This window comes from Rasamsonia byssochlamydoides (assembly GCF_041956645.1).
Source record: "Rasamsonia byssochlamydoides strain NRRL 3658 unplaced genomic scaffold VTN77scaffold_25, whole genome shotgun sequence".
Taxonomy (NCBI): domain Eukaryota; kingdom Fungi; phylum Ascomycota; class Eurotiomycetes; order Eurotiales; family Trichocomaceae; genus Rasamsonia; species Rasamsonia byssochlamydoides.
Genome location: NW_027192408.1, coordinates 164592 through 183702, shown reverse-complemented (window position 1 = coordinate 183702; position 19111 = coordinate 164592). Strand labels below are relative to the sequence as shown.

Here is a 19111-nt window from a genome sequence, read left to right as displayed (position 1 = left end):
CACTGGATACGACGGTACATACCCGTATCTCCTGTATCAATTGAAAAACGACGGTATTGGAACAAAATAAGAAGACATAAGACTAGGGAGGTTCTGACTATGTACTAGATACTGTATATGCTTTCGAGAATCCATCTTCGGAATATATATATATTTAATGAGGGGCGAGAAATAGAAAGGCGGGGAAACTGAAGTGCTCCGTAAGTACTCCGTAGGCAGCGATTCTCGCAATAAGGAAGGTAACGCGAGGTCCAACTGGCCCAGTCCTAAGTATCAGGTTTAATTCGGGATCCAGATTCCGACATTCGATACCTAACTACTTTATGTACGTCCCGTTTGATTCTAGGCTAACAACTTGACAAACAACCAGATGAGTGGCTGAATTGAGTATATTATTAGTAAATATTGTCACAGTGAAAACAGGACAGAGAAGACAGTTTCAAGTCCACGAGGGTATAGGAAAAGGAAGACACCGGCGTTATTTTGGGAAAAAAAAAAGGCCAATCCCATAGATTCATAATTTCACATGCTGGTATCATCCCGGATATGGAATAATACCGGTTTCCCAACTTGCCAATCCAACGCCCCAATATAACCCGATTAAAAGAAAGAAATAAAAAAGAAGAAGGAAAAAAAAGGAAATGAAATGAAATGAAAACTAATTCTTGCTTTCTCATCTCATTCGAAATTTCTGCAGGTCTTTTCTATCGGGACCTGCCTGTCAGTGTCATAAATCCACCATGACGGTATCTGCATCTGGCGGCGAATGCACCCTTTCGACACGCAGGGAATCCGTGGATAGCAGCTGCTTCTCTTCGAGACTGCTCTCCAGGGAACGGCTTGGCCCAGCCGTAGTGAACAACACTTTCAGCAGCATCCCCTGTGGGTTCATACTCTGCTGGTCGATCGACGGCGCGAGACGGCCTGCCGTATGAGAGACAAGGACCTGCACCAAGGACCGAATGTGGTCTTCGGTGAAAGAGTCTTCAAGGACGTCCAGTCCATCAATCGCACAGAACAAGATTGGCGGTGCGAAGTAAAGCAACGTGTCCAAAACCGACAACGCTTCCTTCCAGGAGGCGACCGTACCGTCAAGTCGGCCGAACCGGTCCGAAGTCAGGTCGCAGGCGCTGTCACAGTTCAGCAACGGCGGGGCGAGCTCAATTAACTGCCGAATAAGGCTGTAGGCCAGGGCAATGAGCCCCTCTTCCTTCGCAGTGCCCCCTTCTCGGGACAGACACTGCGGAACAGAGCAGAAATGTGAGATGACCGGAATCTTCTTCTGTCGGGCGAGCCAGGCGTAGCATGAGCAGAGCAGGGTCATATCATTGGGGTGGGCGGCGGCATGGGAACTGGAGATGGCAATCAGTTGTGATCGAAGACTTCGGGTCCAGTCGTGCAATGCCAGTGCGATGTCAGAATCCACCGACAATCGGACATCTGAACCAAAATCATGGATCTGATCATCGTTACTGAACCAGTCTTGCAGGGCCCGAGAGTCGAACTGCAGACGAAGTTTCGTGTATCTCCGTCTCGAGCTCGATTTCAGTGGTGGCCACTCCAAGCCTTGGGAACCTTGTTGCATAGAGCACGGATTAGCCTCTTGCGACAATGGGGTGGAACCATCACCCGTACAGTTGTCATCTTCCGTCTCATCCATCCAGTCTGCCGTCTGCACCACCACCTCCCCGTCAGGGACGGGGAGATGAGGGGGCAAGGACGAAACCAGGTCTGCCAGAATCGACTCCCGCTCCGCTGCCAATTGCTTGTTCTTGTCAAGGTGCCGCCGAGCATCCCATATCTGCTGTCGCACAAATACGCTCTGCCCTGCATTTTTGCGCTCAGATCCTTCCAGCCCCGCTTTGTTGAGACGAGACTCCGCGAGAGCCTCATAGTACAACCATGAATGCTTGCATTTCGACTCTATTGGCAGGTCATTGGAGACACCGTCTGATTCCCGCACGACAGCGCGAGCACTGGCCTTGACACTCTGGACCAAGCTCTGAAAGTTGGACAGGAAGTCTTCGTTATGGCTGTAGAGCAGCCGGCACATGCCCTTGAGGATGTAGGTGTTCATGAACTCGCCAAGAAAGAGGAAGATCTGACAATAGAGGTTCGCAACGCAATGGTCCACATTGGACCCTTGATGGAACTCCACCGCTTCGACAGACGATCGAACCGCCTGATTGATCTCGACGAGAGACGTCAGGAACGCCTCGGCGACTCTATATTGCTTTGATGAAGCCTTTGTCGTATTAGAGCCCATCCACCCAGCCTCCACCTGAGGAAGGTCTCACCTTGATGACGGACTGCAACACGCCATAAAATAGAGACGAATACACTTTCGAGTCGCACAGGACTTGCATCATTACAGCGTGCGAATCGACGGTGCGAGCAACGACATTGGCTAGCTCAATTACGTCCTGGAAGAGACGCTGGCGTTTGCATGATCCCCAGAACTCCACCGCCTGTTTAACCACGCGCAGAACATCCGCTGGCTCCTGAGGGCCTTGCTGGAAGTTCACCCGGTCAGTGGACGGGATGGACTCCTGGAAATTTTTCCAGGTGACTATGAGTTGGTTGTACTCAATGTCGAGTTTTGCAATCACCGGTTCGCTGCAAATGAGAGGGTTAGGCATAAGCGAATAGAGCGCAGGGTTGAAAACATGGCAGAAACAAGAAACAGGGGATCATATATGATAAACATGGAGAAGTCTACTACCCTAGATAACAAGACCAAGGCCATCTCCGGTTTGTGGGCGACAAGACCCATGTAAATCTTGACGGAGCTTGTTCTTGCGTTCATGGGATATAGTAGCAAAAATATATATATTTTTTTTTAAAGAGACAAATAAGACGAGAAAGAAACGCTAAACTTACTCAGAGACTTGTTTCTCCTCCGGGAGCCATTGGAAAGGCTCGATTCCGACGACGTTTTGCTCATCCTGGCGAATCTGCTGCACCGTCGTGGTGGTCATGGTCGTTAGGTCGTCTCTCGGGAAGCTGCGCTGGGTCGCCGACGTGCGGCGCCCCCCCTCGAACGCGAGACTATTATTATCTCGTCACTAGATGGTCTGGGGGAGAGCGAACGGGAGGGTCGGGGGGAGGAATAAAAAGGCCAGCGACCAGCGTTCGACAGCAACGGTGAAGCTGCTGGCTGTGCAGCAACATGGCTCGGCGAGGTCAGCGCTCTGTAGCCCTGCAGGAAATCAGTGCGAGTTTGTTTAAGGATGTGAGAGAACGAGAGAGCGTGAGGGTCCGGGACCCCTCCATTTGGCCATTCACCGGTCGACGAGAGCCTCGACCTCGCGATGTCCAGAGAAGGCCGGTGCAGGGCCAATGGAATGTTGCGCATGGCACTGGCGATGGCGCGTTGGCGTAGCTGCTGGATGCCAATGGATTCCGGCGGTGGACCCAAGTTGCTATTGCCTAGGTATAGCCTTCTTTTTAACCTCGTTAAACAGGTGGCTAAGGCCTTGGCTGCGCTCCGTGACACCTGCCAGTGTTGCGGTTGTGTGCCGGTCGCTCTTACCCCAGATGCCTCCTAATTACTACTAGGCATTCCCGAGGCTGGTGCCTGACTATGAGTACACCTTGTGTACTCCGTGAGTATACAGGCGATTCTGATTTATGGAATATTATCCCTTCTCCTGCAGTTCCCAACATGATTACGATCCAAAGAGGGGCCCACCGATGGGACCTCGGGACGCGCTGCAGCATCGCCCACCAATGTCTTGCGGCAAATACGGCTCCCGAGTCTAGACCGCGCGCATCGCTCCCGATCGCCCGCCAGCCCGCGACGGGTCCCGACGCTTTCCACATCCTGGCTCAGATCGAGAGATGATAATTACTCTGTACACGCCGATTCTATCTCGATCAGCCGTCAGCCGTCGTTCCTTGTTCGTAGGAGCCCACCAGTGGCGAGTCGATTGAATTAGAACCTAGGTCGATCTACATGTGTGTATGTATATGTACGGTACCTGGGAGGTGGTAGCATGGGAGCTATAGTATGTACATACAATGAGATTGAACGAGGCTGATGTGCATATGGCTTGTGCAGACGACACCTTTGGCAACCTCGTATGGTCTCAAAATGATACAATCCCTGTTGCCTGATGTTTCAGTGGCGTCCAGAAAGAAGTATGCCATTTATATATAGAAGAAAAATCCCTGTTTTTATCTTCTGACTTGTCCATCTTCTTCTTATCACAGAGCTAAATATGGACCTCTGAGTTCTTTCCAGCTTGAACAGGCTATAAGCAACGAACCTCTTAGAGGGAAAGAGAGAAAAAGAAAAAGGAAAAAAAAAAAGGCACACTGAAATTAAAGCAAAAAAAAAAGGGGAGCTACACAGGTATCTCTTTTTAGATTTAATGATGTGCTATTACTAAATCCCGGCATGAATATGATCATCCAGCATGATCATGCGAACAAGAAGCAGGAGACGCGACGTGACCCTCTACCTAATGGTATATACTATCAACAGAAACGATGGAGATGGTCTATTTGGACTAACTGCCTAGAAATCCCACTTTGACAATACCAAAAGATGATGTAGGTACTTTTCAAAGATCTTCATAGACTCATAGATCCCTCTGGTGGCACGTGCTTTGTACATACATGAGTCCAGTCCATTAGATAATCTGGTTTTTCAGAGCCTCATACGTCTACAATATAAAGGGCAAAAGAAGAAGGAATACAACAAATAGAGAGAGATGTAGACAGTCTCTGTGACCTTGAATTGAATTTAATAAGAACCATCCTTTTCTTGTCTCCATTTTACTCCTTCATGTTATTTTATTTAACCACTACATTTTCCTCCTCTTTTCTGTCTTCTTCTTTTTTGACCTCGAAAGGTCATGCTTTGTCTCACATAGTGACAGACAGGCAGCAACTCTTGTACATACATACCTAGCATACTAGGTGCACTATTCTGGGATTGGCTGAAATATCCCTACCAGGTACTTACTAAAAGTACTTACCTAGATAGGTAAGTACTGGAGCAGGACCCCCTGATGACAGAGGCTAAACGGTGCTATTCTTCGTAGCAAGAAGTATGTAGTATGTACGGAGTACTCCGTACTACACTACACTCAATATATAATTCAAGTCTGCATGCGGATCCTACTTACCTTTATAGAGTGCTTCTATTGATTTTTTTTTGAGAAGATGATAATTTAAATGGAGGCTCATTTGTTAGTCCTTCGATTGACTCTAAATACCGTGCTTCGTAAGTATCATGTCGCAATTGGGTGCCATATAGCGAGAAAAAAAAAGGCAAGAAAGAAAGAAAAAGAAAAGAAAAGAAAAGAAAAGTTTTTTTTTTCGCGGTATCGAACCCTTCTTTGGCCCTTTTCCTTTTTCATCCTACCAGAACCACCTAACCAGACAAACGTCTTTTCTCACCGTGATCATTCTGCGAGCCAGAGCACAGAGTCAAGTTCATAGTCCCGCCAGTCATCATCAAGAGTTTTTTAAACCCAGTCGATCTCAGCTAAGCAGTAGCGTCTTTTCTGCATTAGACTCCGGGGAGAACTCCGTACTCAGGGCTACTTTGGCATTGTACTCCGTATCGACTCCGTGGCGATCAATCTGCATGCCAGGTTCACCCTGTCGATCTCCCTTCCCTAAATCCAAAGCCTCGTCTTAGCCGTCCAGCCTAAAGATCTGCCATCTCGTTCCCCGCACTTTACTAGTTGGACTAGCCTACTGCTGGTCTACCTAGGTCCCTAACTACCTACGTCCTACCCTGTCCATACCTCCCTAGTCCCTACGGTAACGGGGACTCCGTACTAAGGAGATGCTTTCCTGATTAGCGTTAACAGAGACGCTGCTCGGACGCATGCAGCTGCAGCATGATGGATTCGGCCGCACTATCGACGGCTCAACCCCACTTCTCTGCACCCGCAAGAGCAGAGCAGCTGCTGTCTCTCATTGCAGGAGTCGACAGGACTGAGAACATTAATAACAATGGAGCTATGTCAGTAAGAAAAGGCTTCCTTTAAGAATCTCGGCTCCTTTCGAACAGTTCCCGAGTTGTACCGCTTGGGCGAGTCCGTTCCAGTTCTGTCTCACAGGTTGACACTATGCATCAGCATTCAATGCAAGGATCTGCAATATCGCACTCGGACCCCGGTCCATAAGCATAACCATATTTGACAGTTTGACCCTGGGCGAAAAAATAAGCTTCGCAGGCTGGCAGCCTGGCAGGCCGAGCATTCCGGCATGACTGCCAAATCCTCACAGTGATCAGATCCAAGCTACCCAATAGTTAATTTATCTGACGCGCGATTTCAGCACAGGCAGATCGATTTCGAACTTCAATCGGGCCAACCGGCCAACCTCTCCGTGCTCCAAGGTCCGTTTTTGTACGGAGGAAAACGGACTTGCTGCCCACCACCTCCGTAGGTCACCATTGACTGGCCAACTCTGTCATTGGACTGGAGTAGGGCCTTTCTTGCGTTATTACTCCGTAACTTTTTAATGCTCTGCCTGTTTGCAGCGCAATACGGCTCACATGATTATTAGTCTGCAAAGATGTCGATCGGGCTAACGAGGCGACTATCGAATTCTTCTCTTTTCTTTTTTCTTTCTACCTAACTCGGCTAATGCCATATTCCAACAGAGTTTCGGTTATAGACAGCCGAGCCAGGGCAATTTCATATGACTGATGGCTTGGCGATGTCCGACGCTCGGACCTGCTGGTTGCCTTGTTATGATTCCAAATCAATAATCCAAACAAACACTGGAACGGCTCCCAAAGGAGAAAGCACATTGAGCCAATTCAATTTATCATTCAATTTGATTTGGCGTCGAAAAATTGGAACTCTTCTCTTTTCTCCATCTTTCTTTTCCCGAGAGGGGGAATCGGACGGGATCTCGGTGGGGGCAGTGCATAATCGAGGTCTGAAGAATGGTAAATCGTGGGGAGATGGAGATGGGTCCGATTGCCTTATTTTTAAACTTAGTCATCCACCTTTAGTCATCCGCCCCTCTCGATCACCATGGATTCAAATTATCGTCTCAGGGTATCTGTGACAAGGAATGTAGATCGCAGTAATGGGAATTGAGATCCGATTGCAACAATAGCATTATGTCGTATATCGTATATATCGTATTATCTCATCAACGTTGCTGACGGAATTGGACTTCGCTTAGGTGAGTGAGTCCGTGACGTGCGATCGCTGGCGCTTCCGGATGGGGCTGCTGCCGAATCCAGCAACACGGCGCCTTCCTGGATCAGCAATCGCCCCTCCATTCGTTATCGCTGCTCCTGCCATACTGCTTTTGGGCAATCGCTCTGCAATGCATCGCTCGATGCTTTCCCTTCCCCTCCCGCTGTCGCCAACCTTCCTTCCTGCGCAACAGCACTATTATTTTTATTATATACAGTCACGTCTGATTTTTCCTGATTTATCCTGATTTATCAGCCCCGTGCCGACGCTCCCGGCGGGCGTTTGAGCTCCCGACATTCAGCGTCCCAGATGCTCCACACTGGCCCTGCTCTCTGACATCAACTGGATCCCCCGTCGGGCGGCTTTCAGGCTTCCGACTCCGACTGTAACTCCAGTCCGATGCGCTGGCTTTGACGATTACTTTGGATTCCACAGAATTCCCTCTCTTCCTCTGCACATCTGGACCCTCCCGCAGTCTGCCGCACCAACCTGGGGCAGGTGAATAACGGCGGGATTCCTGACCGTCCCTCATTTAATAATCCTCTCGCCGACCGACCTCTATCATGATATCTTGGCGCCCTCCCCACTCCAGTTGGGGGTTTTCCTGGGGATTCCTGTCTTCCTGCATATGGCTATTATTATTTTTATTATCGGGGGTCCAGGCACAAGACATACCCTCGACCTCTCCCTCCAACAGCACTAAGGATCTCGCCCAGGTGAGATTCTTATTGCAAAGCAGCCAGCTTCAGCTTCCCTCCCCAATACTCCTTGCCCCCCTTACTCAACAGCTTACCACGCTTAGCCTAAGCCAATTTACGGTAGGTTTCACCTCAGCCACAATAGTACGACGGCAGCCGCTGACATCCGGGCCGGGCACTCAGCAATTCAACGTATCGGGACAACTGCTGGCCGTTGATCCCTCCAACTCAGCAGCCGTGAACAACACGGAAATCGCATTCATCAGCTGCGATCCATCTTCCTACCCCGGAGTTCTAAGCGCCGGTGTGACCATTGCGAATGTAATCCAATCTCTGCTAGGTCCGGTCGCTATTCTTCTATATAGCGCCCAATCGGATCATTGTAATTACACGGACGACGATCCCGACTTTACTTACAAAAACGTGTTCACCGTGCTGGGCGCGAACTCGACGCTATCTATCTTAGATCAACTATCTTCCCATTCCAACAGCACTTTCTCGAGCATTGTGCACGGTATGTCGTCGACCGGCAACGGGTCAGCGCCCTTTGGGGGAGTGGGGGGTGACGCCGGTGGTTCCTCATCAACGGGATCGGGGACTCTCACAGGGGCTTCGCCCACCACGGCGGTCGCGATGATCATCCTGTACAGTATCACTGGTATCATCACGGCGCTCTTTCTGGGGATCATCGTCACCGGAGCGATCCGGGCTCACCGCCATCCGGAACGCTACGGGCCCCGAAATGTCATGGGCCGCCCCCGCCAGAGCCGAGCCCGGGGGTTGGCGAGAGCCATGCTCGAGACGATACCTATTGTGAAGTTTGGCGATTCGGTCGACCGGGTCGACGCCGTGAAGGGGGACGTCGAAATGGCGGATGGCATGGATGGTGGGGAAGAACAGCGAACATCTGTGATCAACGAGAACGAGACGGTACAGACGGCACACTCACCCGAGTCGCCATCCAACGGCAACAATCCTGAGAATCCTGGTAGTGAAGCTCCCCCAGTGGCCAAAGAGACTGGGACATGGAACCACGAACACTCCAACGACTCGGGCAATAACGTGTGTGCGATCTGTACCGACGACTTTGTCAAGGGTCAAGACGTCAGAGTCCTGCCCTGCAACCATCAGTTCCATCCGGAGTGTGTTGATCCGTGGCTGGTCAATGTGTCGGGAACTTGTCCTCTTTGGTGAGTAGAAAGTTCCACACTGTTGCCTTCTTCTGTCCTGACATTCACTGACATCTCCTAGTCGGATCGATCTCAATCCTGTTGAAGCTGTGACGGAGGGGGAAGAGCAGGATGGAGATGGTGATGATTCAGAGCAACATAACCATGGTTCCGACTTGCCACTGGAGGCACGGGCTCAGCACCGGGGACTGTCTAGCTATTTCCAGGACATGCGACGGATGCGAAATGCTTCAGTTGAAGAACGGATCGCTGCTCTGAGGAGACTTCGACAGTCGAGCGAGCAGGATCGAGATGCGGAGGAGACAGCAGAGGAGAACCAGAACCGCCGGAGAAGCTTAACGGCACGGTTGCGGGAACGATTCAGGATACGGACGCGGCAGCATGAGGACGAACCTCCCGCTCTTCCATCTCAACCGCCCTCGAACGTCTGACAGGCATCTTGGTCATCGGTCTGGAACCGTTTTTCTTTCTTTTGGACATTCTATCGCGGCACCTGGGGTGTTGCATTCGCACAGCGATTTACTGGCATGGCATACAGGTTCCATCTGGTGATAGGGCCGGCTATATATATGGGATGGAAAAATTGGAATGACATGTGGCGGCGTTTACGGAGTTTTGGAGATTTATCGGGATGATGTTGGCATGATGGCATTTGTCGTTTTCAGTAGCATTCCTGTGACGATCATGCTAGAATGAGAGATGTATGTGTCTGGTCTCCTAAAATTTCCGGTCTCTGTGCGGAGTAGCACAGTAGGATGGAGGTGACACGAATTGGCCAATAATGTGGCTGCAGATGACGCTGCAGTGTGGTTGGCCAGGACTCCGGCGGTAGAAATTACTCCGTACTCCGTACTCTGTACAGTCATCTGCATTACGCATGACGATGATGAATTTCATCAGGTACCACTCTACCATCGAAAATAGTTTTAATGAATATTAACCGACTCAAATCGCGTAGACTGTATCTTGTTCCAGAATTGTGCGGTGGACAAGATGAGACCACCGTCTCAGGGATCCTTTATTAGTAATAACTGATTGATAATAGGGTGAGTGGAGGAGGTCACGAGGTGGATATGTTCCAAGGTTAATCCCCATGGTCAGGCAATCCAGTGAAGCATGTGAAGGCGCAAAAGCAGCATAAGCACAAGCTCAAGCTCATGCAAACCAATGGTTACAAGACCTCTCCCGAGTTATTGGAGAGACACACCACGGTTAATTACGTGCAGAGTTTGATGAGGAGTAACGAGCACACCCGACACGACGTCAAGTCGCTCTCTCCTCGTCGGTAAAAACCGTTCATGAGATGAGGACTCCTGCTTTGTCCGAGCCTCGGCTTAGCCAGCGTCGTTCTCCAACATTCATGATGGGGTAGGGTATTAATTTTCGATCGCTAAATTACGGAGTATTTAGATAAATGCTGTGCTATTTTTGCCATCAGTCGACTCGACTCTATATAGACACCCCCCGCACCCAGGTTCTGCTCTCGGTCCGGTTGCCGTGTACTGTACCACAGGACGGAGTACCACTTCTTGTATTGTCTTCTGGCGAAGCACCCACTTATTACTGAACCTGGAGTGTCTGTTTGCGGCTTGCTACTTAGTCATCAGTAGCAGCCTGCTGGACAACATACACAGCAGTCGCCAACATCAGTCGTACGATTGACTGAGATTGATCGGTCTTGACGACATCTGAGACAATCCCCGTGAGTCACACCGGTGAGCACAGAAAGGCAGGTGTCATGCCACCATCGGGTGCAACTAACGACGGAAAGAATCGCGAGGAATCTCCGTTCCTCCGCAGGGCGTTGTCTCGAACAGGCACTGCGTATATAAATAGATAATTATTAGTTCTTCTGGGGAATTCCGAGCGTTGGCGCAGGCAGCATGCCTCCACCCCCTCATCTCCAACTCCAACTCCACCCCCAGAAGGCCCAGCCGCCTCCACAACGCTCCGCCGCCGTAGCAGCAGGAGGAACAAATTCTCAGGTGACCCTTACAGCTACTACAGCTACAGCTACTTCTACTTCTACTTCTACTTATACTTCCTCCTGCCCCTTTGCCTCGTCGGCTTCTCGTCTCTCGCAGATTTCATCGCACATCATGGGGTCTATTGCCGCTCCCAGCACGTCCGTGTTCACTGCGGCCCATGTGGCCCAGGCGCCTGAGGATCCGCTGTTTGGGTTGATGAGGGCCTATCGCCAGGACCCGTCTGATAAGAAGGTTGACTTGGGCATTGGCGCGTACAGAGATGACAATGCGAAGCCATGGATCTTGCCGGTCGTGAAGAAGGTAGGTCTTGTTTAGATGTCTCGTTTACCTTGATTTTACGAGGTTACTGGACTGCTGCTAATAAATCTTCAGGCGGAAGACATCCTGCGCAACGATCCTAACCTCAACCACGAATATCTGCCCATAGCCGGCCTGGCGGAGTTTACCTCTGCTGCGCAAAGGCTGATCTTTGGCGCTGACAGCCCTGCCATCCAGGAGAAACGGGTATGTTGTCTGCCTCAGCTTCCCCGCACAGCAGCTCGTCTCAACCTGTGTACCAACTGATTGATTTCTTCTGCAGGTCAGCACTCTTCAGACCATCTCTGGCACCGGCGCTGTCCATCTCGGAGGCCTCTTCCTGGCGAAATTCCACCCCCACCAGCCCCGTCCCCCCGTCTACCTGTCCAACCCGACATGGGCGAACCACAACCAGATCTTCACCAACGTCGGCCTGTCCATCGCCACCTACCCATACTTCTCCGCCAAGACCAAGGGCCTCGACATTGACGGCATGCTCGGTACTCTACGTACCGCGCCGGAGGGCTCCATCATCGTCCTGCACGCCTGCGCCCACAACCCGACCGGCGTCGACCCGACGCAGGAGCAGTGGAAGCAGATCGCCGCGGTGATCCGCGAGCGGCAGCACTTCCCGTTCTTCGACTGTGCCTACCAGGGGTTCGCGTCGGGGGATCTGGCGCGGGATGCGTGGGCGATCCGGTACTTTGTCGAGGAGGGCTTTGAGCTGTGCGTGGCGCAGTCGTTCGCGAAGAACTTCGGTCTGTACGGCGAGCGCGCGGGGGCGTTTCACTTCGTGTCGGCGCCAGGCGCGGAGGCGACGACGGCGAACCAGCATGTTGCCAGCCAGCTGGCCGTCCTGCAGCGGTCGGAGATCTCCAACCCGCCGGCGTACGGCGCGCGCATCGCCAGCCTGATCCTGAACGACCCGCAGCTGTTCGCCGAGTGGGAGGAGGACCTGCGGACGATGAGCGGCCGCATCATCGAGATGCGCCGGGGATTGCGGCAGCGGCTGGAGGAGAAGGGCACGCCGGGCAGCTGGGACCACGTGACCAGCCAGATTGGGATGTTCAGCTTCACGGGGTTGACGGAGGAGCAGGTGAAGATCCTGCGGGAGAAGTGGCACGTATACATGGTGAGCAGCAACTATTTCCTTGAACTAGTCTGGCGCTACTGCAGGCTAGTTACGATGTGTATAACCTCGGAGCGAACCGGGTCGATCCACTCACTAGCCGATCACCCTCACCTCACCCTCACTCCGCATTTTTTCCCTCCAGTTACATGGTCACTAACTGACGACTGCCACAGACAAAGAACGGCCGCATCTCCATGGCCGGCCTCAACACGCACAACATCGACTACTTTGCCGAAGCAGTGGACAGCGTCGTGCGGGAGACTCAGACTGCATCAGCATAGAATCCGACCATGACCGAACCTCATATCTCATCATGACCGTGATCAGGATTTCACGATTGTCTGCCATAGAAGATTTTTTTTGTATGAACTTTTTGTTTTTTACATCTTCTCTCTTGCTTTTTTCTGAATGAATGGAATGGATGGAATAGGGGATTTTTTTTTTCAATAGCATACCAAAATGCGAATACAAATGCTGAATACTGGGTAATACTGAATAGTGGATATCGAATAATATTGCATATCGAATATACGTAGCAATGGCAATGACCATACAGCGGTACAAGACAAGAGGCAGCGACAGCAGCTGCAGCGGTAGTAGTAGTAGCAGTTAATAAATATTACTACACCATTGGAATGACTTGCTTGCTTAAAATAGAATATCTTCTAGTTTTTTTGTTTTTGTTTTTTTTTTTGGAACGAATAGATAGATAGATAAATAGATAGGGAATTTTTGTTTTAATAGCATACTAAAATCGCAAATACGAATACGAATATGGAATACTGAATATTGAATAATCTGTAGCAACGGCAATGGGCAGTTGCAATAGATAGGTAGTTAGTAGCAGTCAATTTACTGGTTACTATTAATTACTACTACACCAATCGTAATGAATAATTGCTTGCTTGCTTGCTTGCTTGATCGATTTTATTTGACGTTGATTTATTTTGGGTTATCTAGTTCGGTTCGCTTCGATTCACTGATCCTAACTAGGTTACTATTTAGGTACAGTACATACATATATACTAACCTAGTTACTTACTTGCGTACTTGCGTACGATAACTTAGATATAGATACTGTAGTCTGTCTGTCTGTCCATTGTATCAACCTCCTCAGGACCCTGAACCGGACTGGATATCTGACATGGTCTCTTCTTACTACTACTACTTCTAAATAGGTAGTAGGTAGGTAGGTAGCTATGAGTGAGTGACTACATATATGTTCGTTTACGCTTATTTTATGTTAATCAGTTGATTAATAAGTTGATTAATTCCATTGTCTGGCTGGCTGTCTCTCTGACTGCCTGTCTGACTTTCCAGTTTTATTTTATTTTATTTCCAGGGGTGTTTGGGTCTAATACAATGCCAATCCTATCCTATCCCATCTAATCGAGTCCAATCCAATCCAGCTCATCCCAGTTCAATCGATCAAGGATGATTATTTATTACCTAGGTAGGTAGTTTCTGCGCTGTCTCTGTGTCTGTGTCTGTGTCGCCCTATCTGTCTGTCTATATCTATGAATGTAAATACATAGGTATGCACAGTACATACATATATACATATGTCATGGAGGGAATCTCTCCTATTTCATTCATCGATCGATTCATCGATCTATCTATCCATTGCATCACGCCAGTTGAACTCGATGTGATTCAATCAATTCAATCAATTCAACGCCCTGACTGACTGACCGACTCAGAGTCAAATAGACAGACAACAAAGAACGAAACGAAGAAAAAGGAAAACCATCACAATACTTATATTATATTATAATTACAATCAAGTGAAGTGATTTCCTGCCTAGAAAATAGCATCCCAAACAACCAACCCCGTACACAACCCCACCGTTCCCCAAAACACCATCTGCGCCGTACTCCGCCTCTCCGTCGCCCGTTGAAGCTCCTTGTTGGCGTGACTGACGTTTTCTGCGGTGGTTGCTGCGTCGGTGACGAGCTGGTTGATGTATTCTTCCTGGGTGGCCAGGTGGCTGACGAGGGTTTGTTGGAGGGAGGAGATTTCTAGGAGGGATTTTTCGGCGTTCCTAAACCATCACCAAATCATCAGAATCAATATTGATTTATCAGTGATGGGGAGGGGAATGGGATGGGGATGGGGGGTGCTTCTGGGCTGCATACTTCACCTTACTGAGTGTATCTTCATAATGCTTCAGCATCGCATCATTCTCCTCCTCAAACAGCTGCAGCTGTTCCGGCGAGAGCTGCGACTCGATATCGGCGACTTCGCTGTCGGCCATTGTCAGGGCTGTGTCGTGGACTGCACCAGCACCTGCAGCATCTCCTCCTGCTGGTGCCCCTCCAGAGGCAGGGGTTGCCGCTGCTGCTGTCGCTGCTGCAGCCTTGTACAAAACACTCTTCTCCCTCTCCCTCACTCTTTCAATCCTCTTCTCTACCATCCCCCGCTGCGCTTCAGCCGCTGCCTCCAGCCCCCTACGCAAATACCATAGGACGCTCTCGCGCACGGTGCGGATCGTGCGCGCCGTCTCCTCGTCGCGTTCCTGCTCGGGGGTTTTGGCCTGAAGTGCAGCCCCGCCTCCGCTGGCCCACCGCCAGATCGCGCTGTTCGCATGCCCGTATTTCTTCCGCAGGAGACTTGCCTCTGTCTCCTGGCGCAGCGACTCCGCGGAGGAGAGGTTGCTGATTGATGAGGAGAGGTCGCGGAGGAGTAGGGCGGTGGAGGAGTCGATTGAGTCGCGGTCTTGGTCGGTCAAGTGCTTGGTGTGTGGCTGTGTGGAATGTGTTGTAGAGGTGGTAGATGTAGAGAGCGTGCGACGGGAGGAATATGTCGATGTCGTCGTCGATGATACTGCAGGCGCCGTAGCGATAGACAGGTACGAATGCCGGATCGATTGTAGATATCGGAGGAGGGAGTTGATGTGGGAGTTCTAGAAGAGGAAATATCAATCAATATCAATATCACATCATCTGTCAATATCGTATCGTCAATTCAATTGAGCCAGGTAGTTGTCAAGCAACTAACTGCCTAACAAATCAACCTTGCAAGGCAATTCATATGGACAGTCAAGGCAAGGCAAGGTACTGACAATTCTATACGCTTCCTTCAGAAACTCATCCACCACCGTCTCGGTAGACGCATGACGATCAGGGATCACTGCCGCAGCAGCGTGTCTCTCCCGCAGGAGCTCGTTGATAGAAGGGGTAAGATCGGTCATTGTTGCAGGAATCTTGCGAGGACTAAAATCGTCATTTGGATCGGATTGTTGTCTTGTCTGTCTTCGAATGGAAGAAATATTATTTGTTTTATTTTATTGTTATCGGCCTGGCCTGGCCAAGTGTCAATAATCAATCGACACGTCCGTCACGTCACAGTGCAGTGCATCGTTGCGTTGGTGGTCTGTACGGCTTGCCATACTAACTACGGGGTTGGATGACGGTATGACCGGGTATGCCCTAAGTGCGGAGTACACACAGTATGGAGTTTAGATGGACTCGGTAATACTAATAACTAATACAGTGCTATCAACTTACATGCATGGATATTACCATCGCTGAACGGAATACTCTCCTCTATAAATGACTGTGAAAAATCTAGATGATCGCTAATTTTACACTGGGACTGCAAACAGTGGTCACATGACTAAAAAGCCCAATGCATACATAGGTATATATCTGAGGTATCACAGTATCTAACTAAGCCTGAGTAGGGAATTTTAATTATATGCGAAACAAGGGGAAACAACACATCGACTCGTCAGTCCTCAGTCCTCTGAAATAGTCGAGAAACAGAAAGGCAAATGAATCGGGAAGACTAGACAAACGAAGGGGAATCCTTGGAGAGTAAATGAGATGAAGACAACAATATTTTAATTAAGACCATGCCCATCTTTCCCAACTCCGACGCTCGACTGGAAAACATTCTGATGCAAGAGAGGAAACAATTCCAATGAAACGAACAAAAACAACAATTTTGGGGGAATCGATGAACGATGAACGATTGCGATATCATTGATCTATTTATTGTTTTATTGTTTCTCCTCGACCCAGATCTGTAGATTGCGTTGCGTTAGCTTGTCCGTAATACGAAAGGGAAAACAAGAACCAGAAGAGGCTACTAACCTCCATCTTCCCCATCTCATGACCCTCCCTCCTCGCCGCCTCCCTCGCAGAACTCAACAGCAAATCCAAATCATCCTGATCCGCCATGGTGATCATATCACCCTCATCGCGCATGCGGATCCGCAGTCTTGACCGAAACCCGAATTTCTCCCTGATCCGGCCCTCGAAATCACCGAAATCGATATCGGGTCCGATCATGATATACCGCGTGTCGTCCTGCGCGTGGACCTTCACGCGGAATTTGCGAATCCCTCGACTGCTCCGCGACGGAGCCTGTCGCGTTGACCGCGTGCGTGATACAGGTGCGGCCATCATCTCGAACTCCCCTTCCTCCACCGGGTCGTCCTCGTAGTAGTCGCTCACATACTCCTCTTCTTCATCGATGTACCGCGCCTGACGGCCTCCTCCTCCCCGACTAGTGCCGTTGGAGCGAGGGCTGCTGTACATGTCGTAGACATCATCCGCATAGCCGTTCTCGTTGTCACGTCTAGACCCAGTGTTTTCCCGATACGGTCGCGGCTTTGCCCCCTCACGAGCCCGCGTGGAATACTGACGCGTAGGTGGACCGCGGGGCTCGGATGCCGTCCTCGTCCTCCCAGTTCTCGATCGCTCCATCGACGGCATCTCCCCGCCAGTTCGACCGTTCGTTTTTGCACCCGGCCTATCGAGGTCAAGCTCAGGTGGTCTGCCAGCACGCACCGACGCTGCACGCTGTGTGAGCCCGCCCGGCTTGTCGGCCTCTGGGGGCGGCGTCGGGGGGAACGTGTTGCGGCCGATGGGAGGAGGTTCAGACTGTTGCCGGCTTCGACTGACGAGACCCTTTTGCACCAGGTTGGTCGCTGCGTAGGAGATATTCTCGGGGGGTCGATCGTCCTTCGCCCCGGCCTCTTCGGCCATTGCTTTCTTCAATTCGGATCCCTGGAAGCCGGTAAAGGCGTTGTTTCGGTCGGATGCCGCCACGAGTCGGGCTTTGCCGAGGTAGTCTTTGGCCTTGAGATTCTTGACTTTGGCCTCGTTCGGTCGGTAGACCACGCCAACTGGAATTGAGAACACCGTGTAGCCCTGGCGAAGTCAGCATGAGTGAATGGAAAGGCTGATAAGTGACATACCTCTGCCCTCTCCCGGATGGCCTCGTCAATCACGTTATGGTCAGGGGTGACTTTCTCTTTCGCGGCATACTCCAGATCTTGCATGCCAGGTTCCATCTGTTGGAGGTAGATATAACAGAGACCGCGGTTGAAGAGGACCTCGCACGAGTATAAACGGAATTTCAGCCCCAGCTGCTCGTAATCGATGCACGTGTTTCCTCTGAGATAGAGCAGCGTGTCATTGAAATTGGCCAGCGCCTCCTCAAAATCCCCCAGAAGAAAGTTCGAAACACCCTCTTGGAAGTAGGCCACTGCAAGATAGTTATCTAAGCTGACGGCACGTTGATAGCATTCCACCTGCGCTTGATTAGCGACCGCTATTATGAAGGACGAATTAGCCGTACCGCTTTCTCGTGTTCCCCTAATGTCGCATAGATCACACCACAATTGAACAGGATTTTGGATTGGTCGGCAATTTCTCCAAAGACCTTGAGTGCCTCCTCATACTCATTGTTGTCGTAATGATTGAGGGCCCTCACCCACGTCTCGATTTCCTAGTCGCAGTCAGACAAGACGACAGGTTTCCACCATCAGCGACTGACGAACCTGTTTCAACGACATCGCGATCCTTGTGCCGCTGGTATACTCTTTCCGATCTCAACACTCTTTTGGCCGGAATCCAGACAACCCGCCACGTTCGCGGGAGAGGAGAGGATATATACCGCAGCGCTAGCCAGCGGCTAAACAATCAGATGCAGACGATCTGGTGGGCTGATTGGCGTGTGATGGACGGTGACGCTGCGCAGTTAGTTGGACGTGGGACTCGATAATAGTGCGGGGCTTTATGCAGGATAAAAATAAGCCATGAGTCCAGCGGGTAGCAGTATAAAGAGCGGCTAGAAGTATGAAGGCAGAAAAGTAACGCTGTGGGGATGAATATTATTGCAGAAAGTAGTCGCGAAGAGATAAGTTCTACGTTGAGTGTAGAATTAAAAAGCTGACTTCCTGGAAGGATGTCAATGTTGTACAGCGGTGTCTCAAAGATCGTAAGCCGGCAAAGCAGCAGAACGTCTGTCTGGCTGTGGCTGGTCAATCCAGGCCAACAACAAGTCCAAAGGAATGAAAGGTCGCGGGCCAGCCGACGAGAAGTATATGCAGGACAATTATAACACGAACGAACGGAAAGCAGCCGCGCGGACTCGAGTCGAAGAAAGAGGAGGAAGCGCCGATGATAACTTTCTGCTGGACAAAAATAACAGGAACAAGCCAAGACGCAACCTCATGCAGATCGGGCAGGATCAAGCAGGTTGGATCTGCTCTCTGACTGGATATCACCGCCAGCGTTCCAGAGTCGTGCTGCCAAGTGGAGACAGGAGGAGATACGAGATCTGGTAGACGACAGTCTCCTGGAGACGAGTCCAAGCTTCCTTCAACCCTGTCATGGCCCG

At 50.5% G+C, this 19111-nt stretch overlaps 6 protein-coding genes across 6 annotated transcripts; 3 read left to right on the top strand and 3 right to left on the bottom strand.

Moving 5' to 3' along the window:
* Nucleotides 1–727: 727 nt before the first annotated feature.
* Nucleotides 728–2978, bottom strand: VTN77DRAFT_3583 (uncharacterized protein; the record flags this gene model as incomplete). The annotated part of the gene is made up of 4 exons (XM_069419547.1): nt 728–1575; nt 1636–2245; nt 2298–2616; nt 2881–2978. 4 exons carry the CDS (start codon nt 2976–2978, stop codon nt 728–730), a joined length of 1875 nt encoding a protein of 624 aa, XP_069278374.1.
* Nucleotides 2979–3583: 605 nt separating this feature from the next.
* Nucleotides 3584–3844, top strand: VTN77DRAFT_3582 (uncharacterized protein; the record flags this gene model as incomplete). The annotated part of the gene is made up of 2 exons (XM_069419546.1): nt 3584–3605; nt 3657–3844. 2 exons carry the CDS (start codon nt 3584–3586, stop codon nt 3842–3844), a joined length of 210 nt encoding a protein of 69 aa, XP_069278373.1.
* Nucleotides 3845–7738: 3894 nt separating this feature from the next.
* VTN77DRAFT_3581 (uncharacterized protein) lies at nt 7739–9494 on the top strand (the record flags this gene model as incomplete). The annotated part of the gene is made up of 3 exons (XM_069419545.1): nt 7739–7993; nt 8057–9063; nt 9125–9494. 3 exons carry the CDS (start codon nt 7739–7741, stop codon nt 9492–9494), a joined length of 1632 nt encoding a protein of 543 aa, XP_069278372.1.
* Nucleotides 9495–11162: 1668 nt separating this feature from the next.
* Nucleotides 11163–12761, top strand: VTN77DRAFT_3580 (uncharacterized protein; the record flags this gene model as incomplete). The annotated part of the gene is made up of 4 exons (XM_069419544.1): nt 11163–11351; nt 11424–11555; nt 11632–12480; nt 12654–12761. The coding sequence occupies 4 exons, from the start codon at nt 11163–11165 to the stop codon at nt 12759–12761; spliced, it is 1278 nt and encodes a 425-aa protein (XP_069278371.1).
* Nucleotides 12762–14281: 1520 nt separating this feature from the next.
* VTN77DRAFT_3579 (uncharacterized protein) lies at nt 14282–15671 on the bottom strand (the record flags this gene model as incomplete). The annotated part of the gene is made up of 3 exons (XM_069419542.1): nt 14282–14522; nt 14617–15383; nt 15543–15671. The coding sequence occupies 3 exons, from the start codon at nt 15669–15671 to the stop codon at nt 14282–14284; spliced, it is 1137 nt and encodes a 378-aa protein (XP_069278370.1).
* Nucleotides 15672–16481: 810 nt separating this feature from the next.
* VTN77DRAFT_3578 (uncharacterized protein) lies at nt 16482–18284 on the bottom strand (the record flags this gene model as incomplete). The annotated part of the gene is made up of 5 exons (XM_069419541.1): nt 16482–16505; nt 16576–17637; nt 17685–18020; nt 18068–18217; nt 18270–18284. The coding sequence occupies 5 exons, from the start codon at nt 18282–18284 to the stop codon at nt 16482–16484; spliced, it is 1587 nt and encodes a 528-aa protein (XP_069278369.1).
* Between the last annotated feature and the right edge of the window lie 827 nt (nt 18285–19111).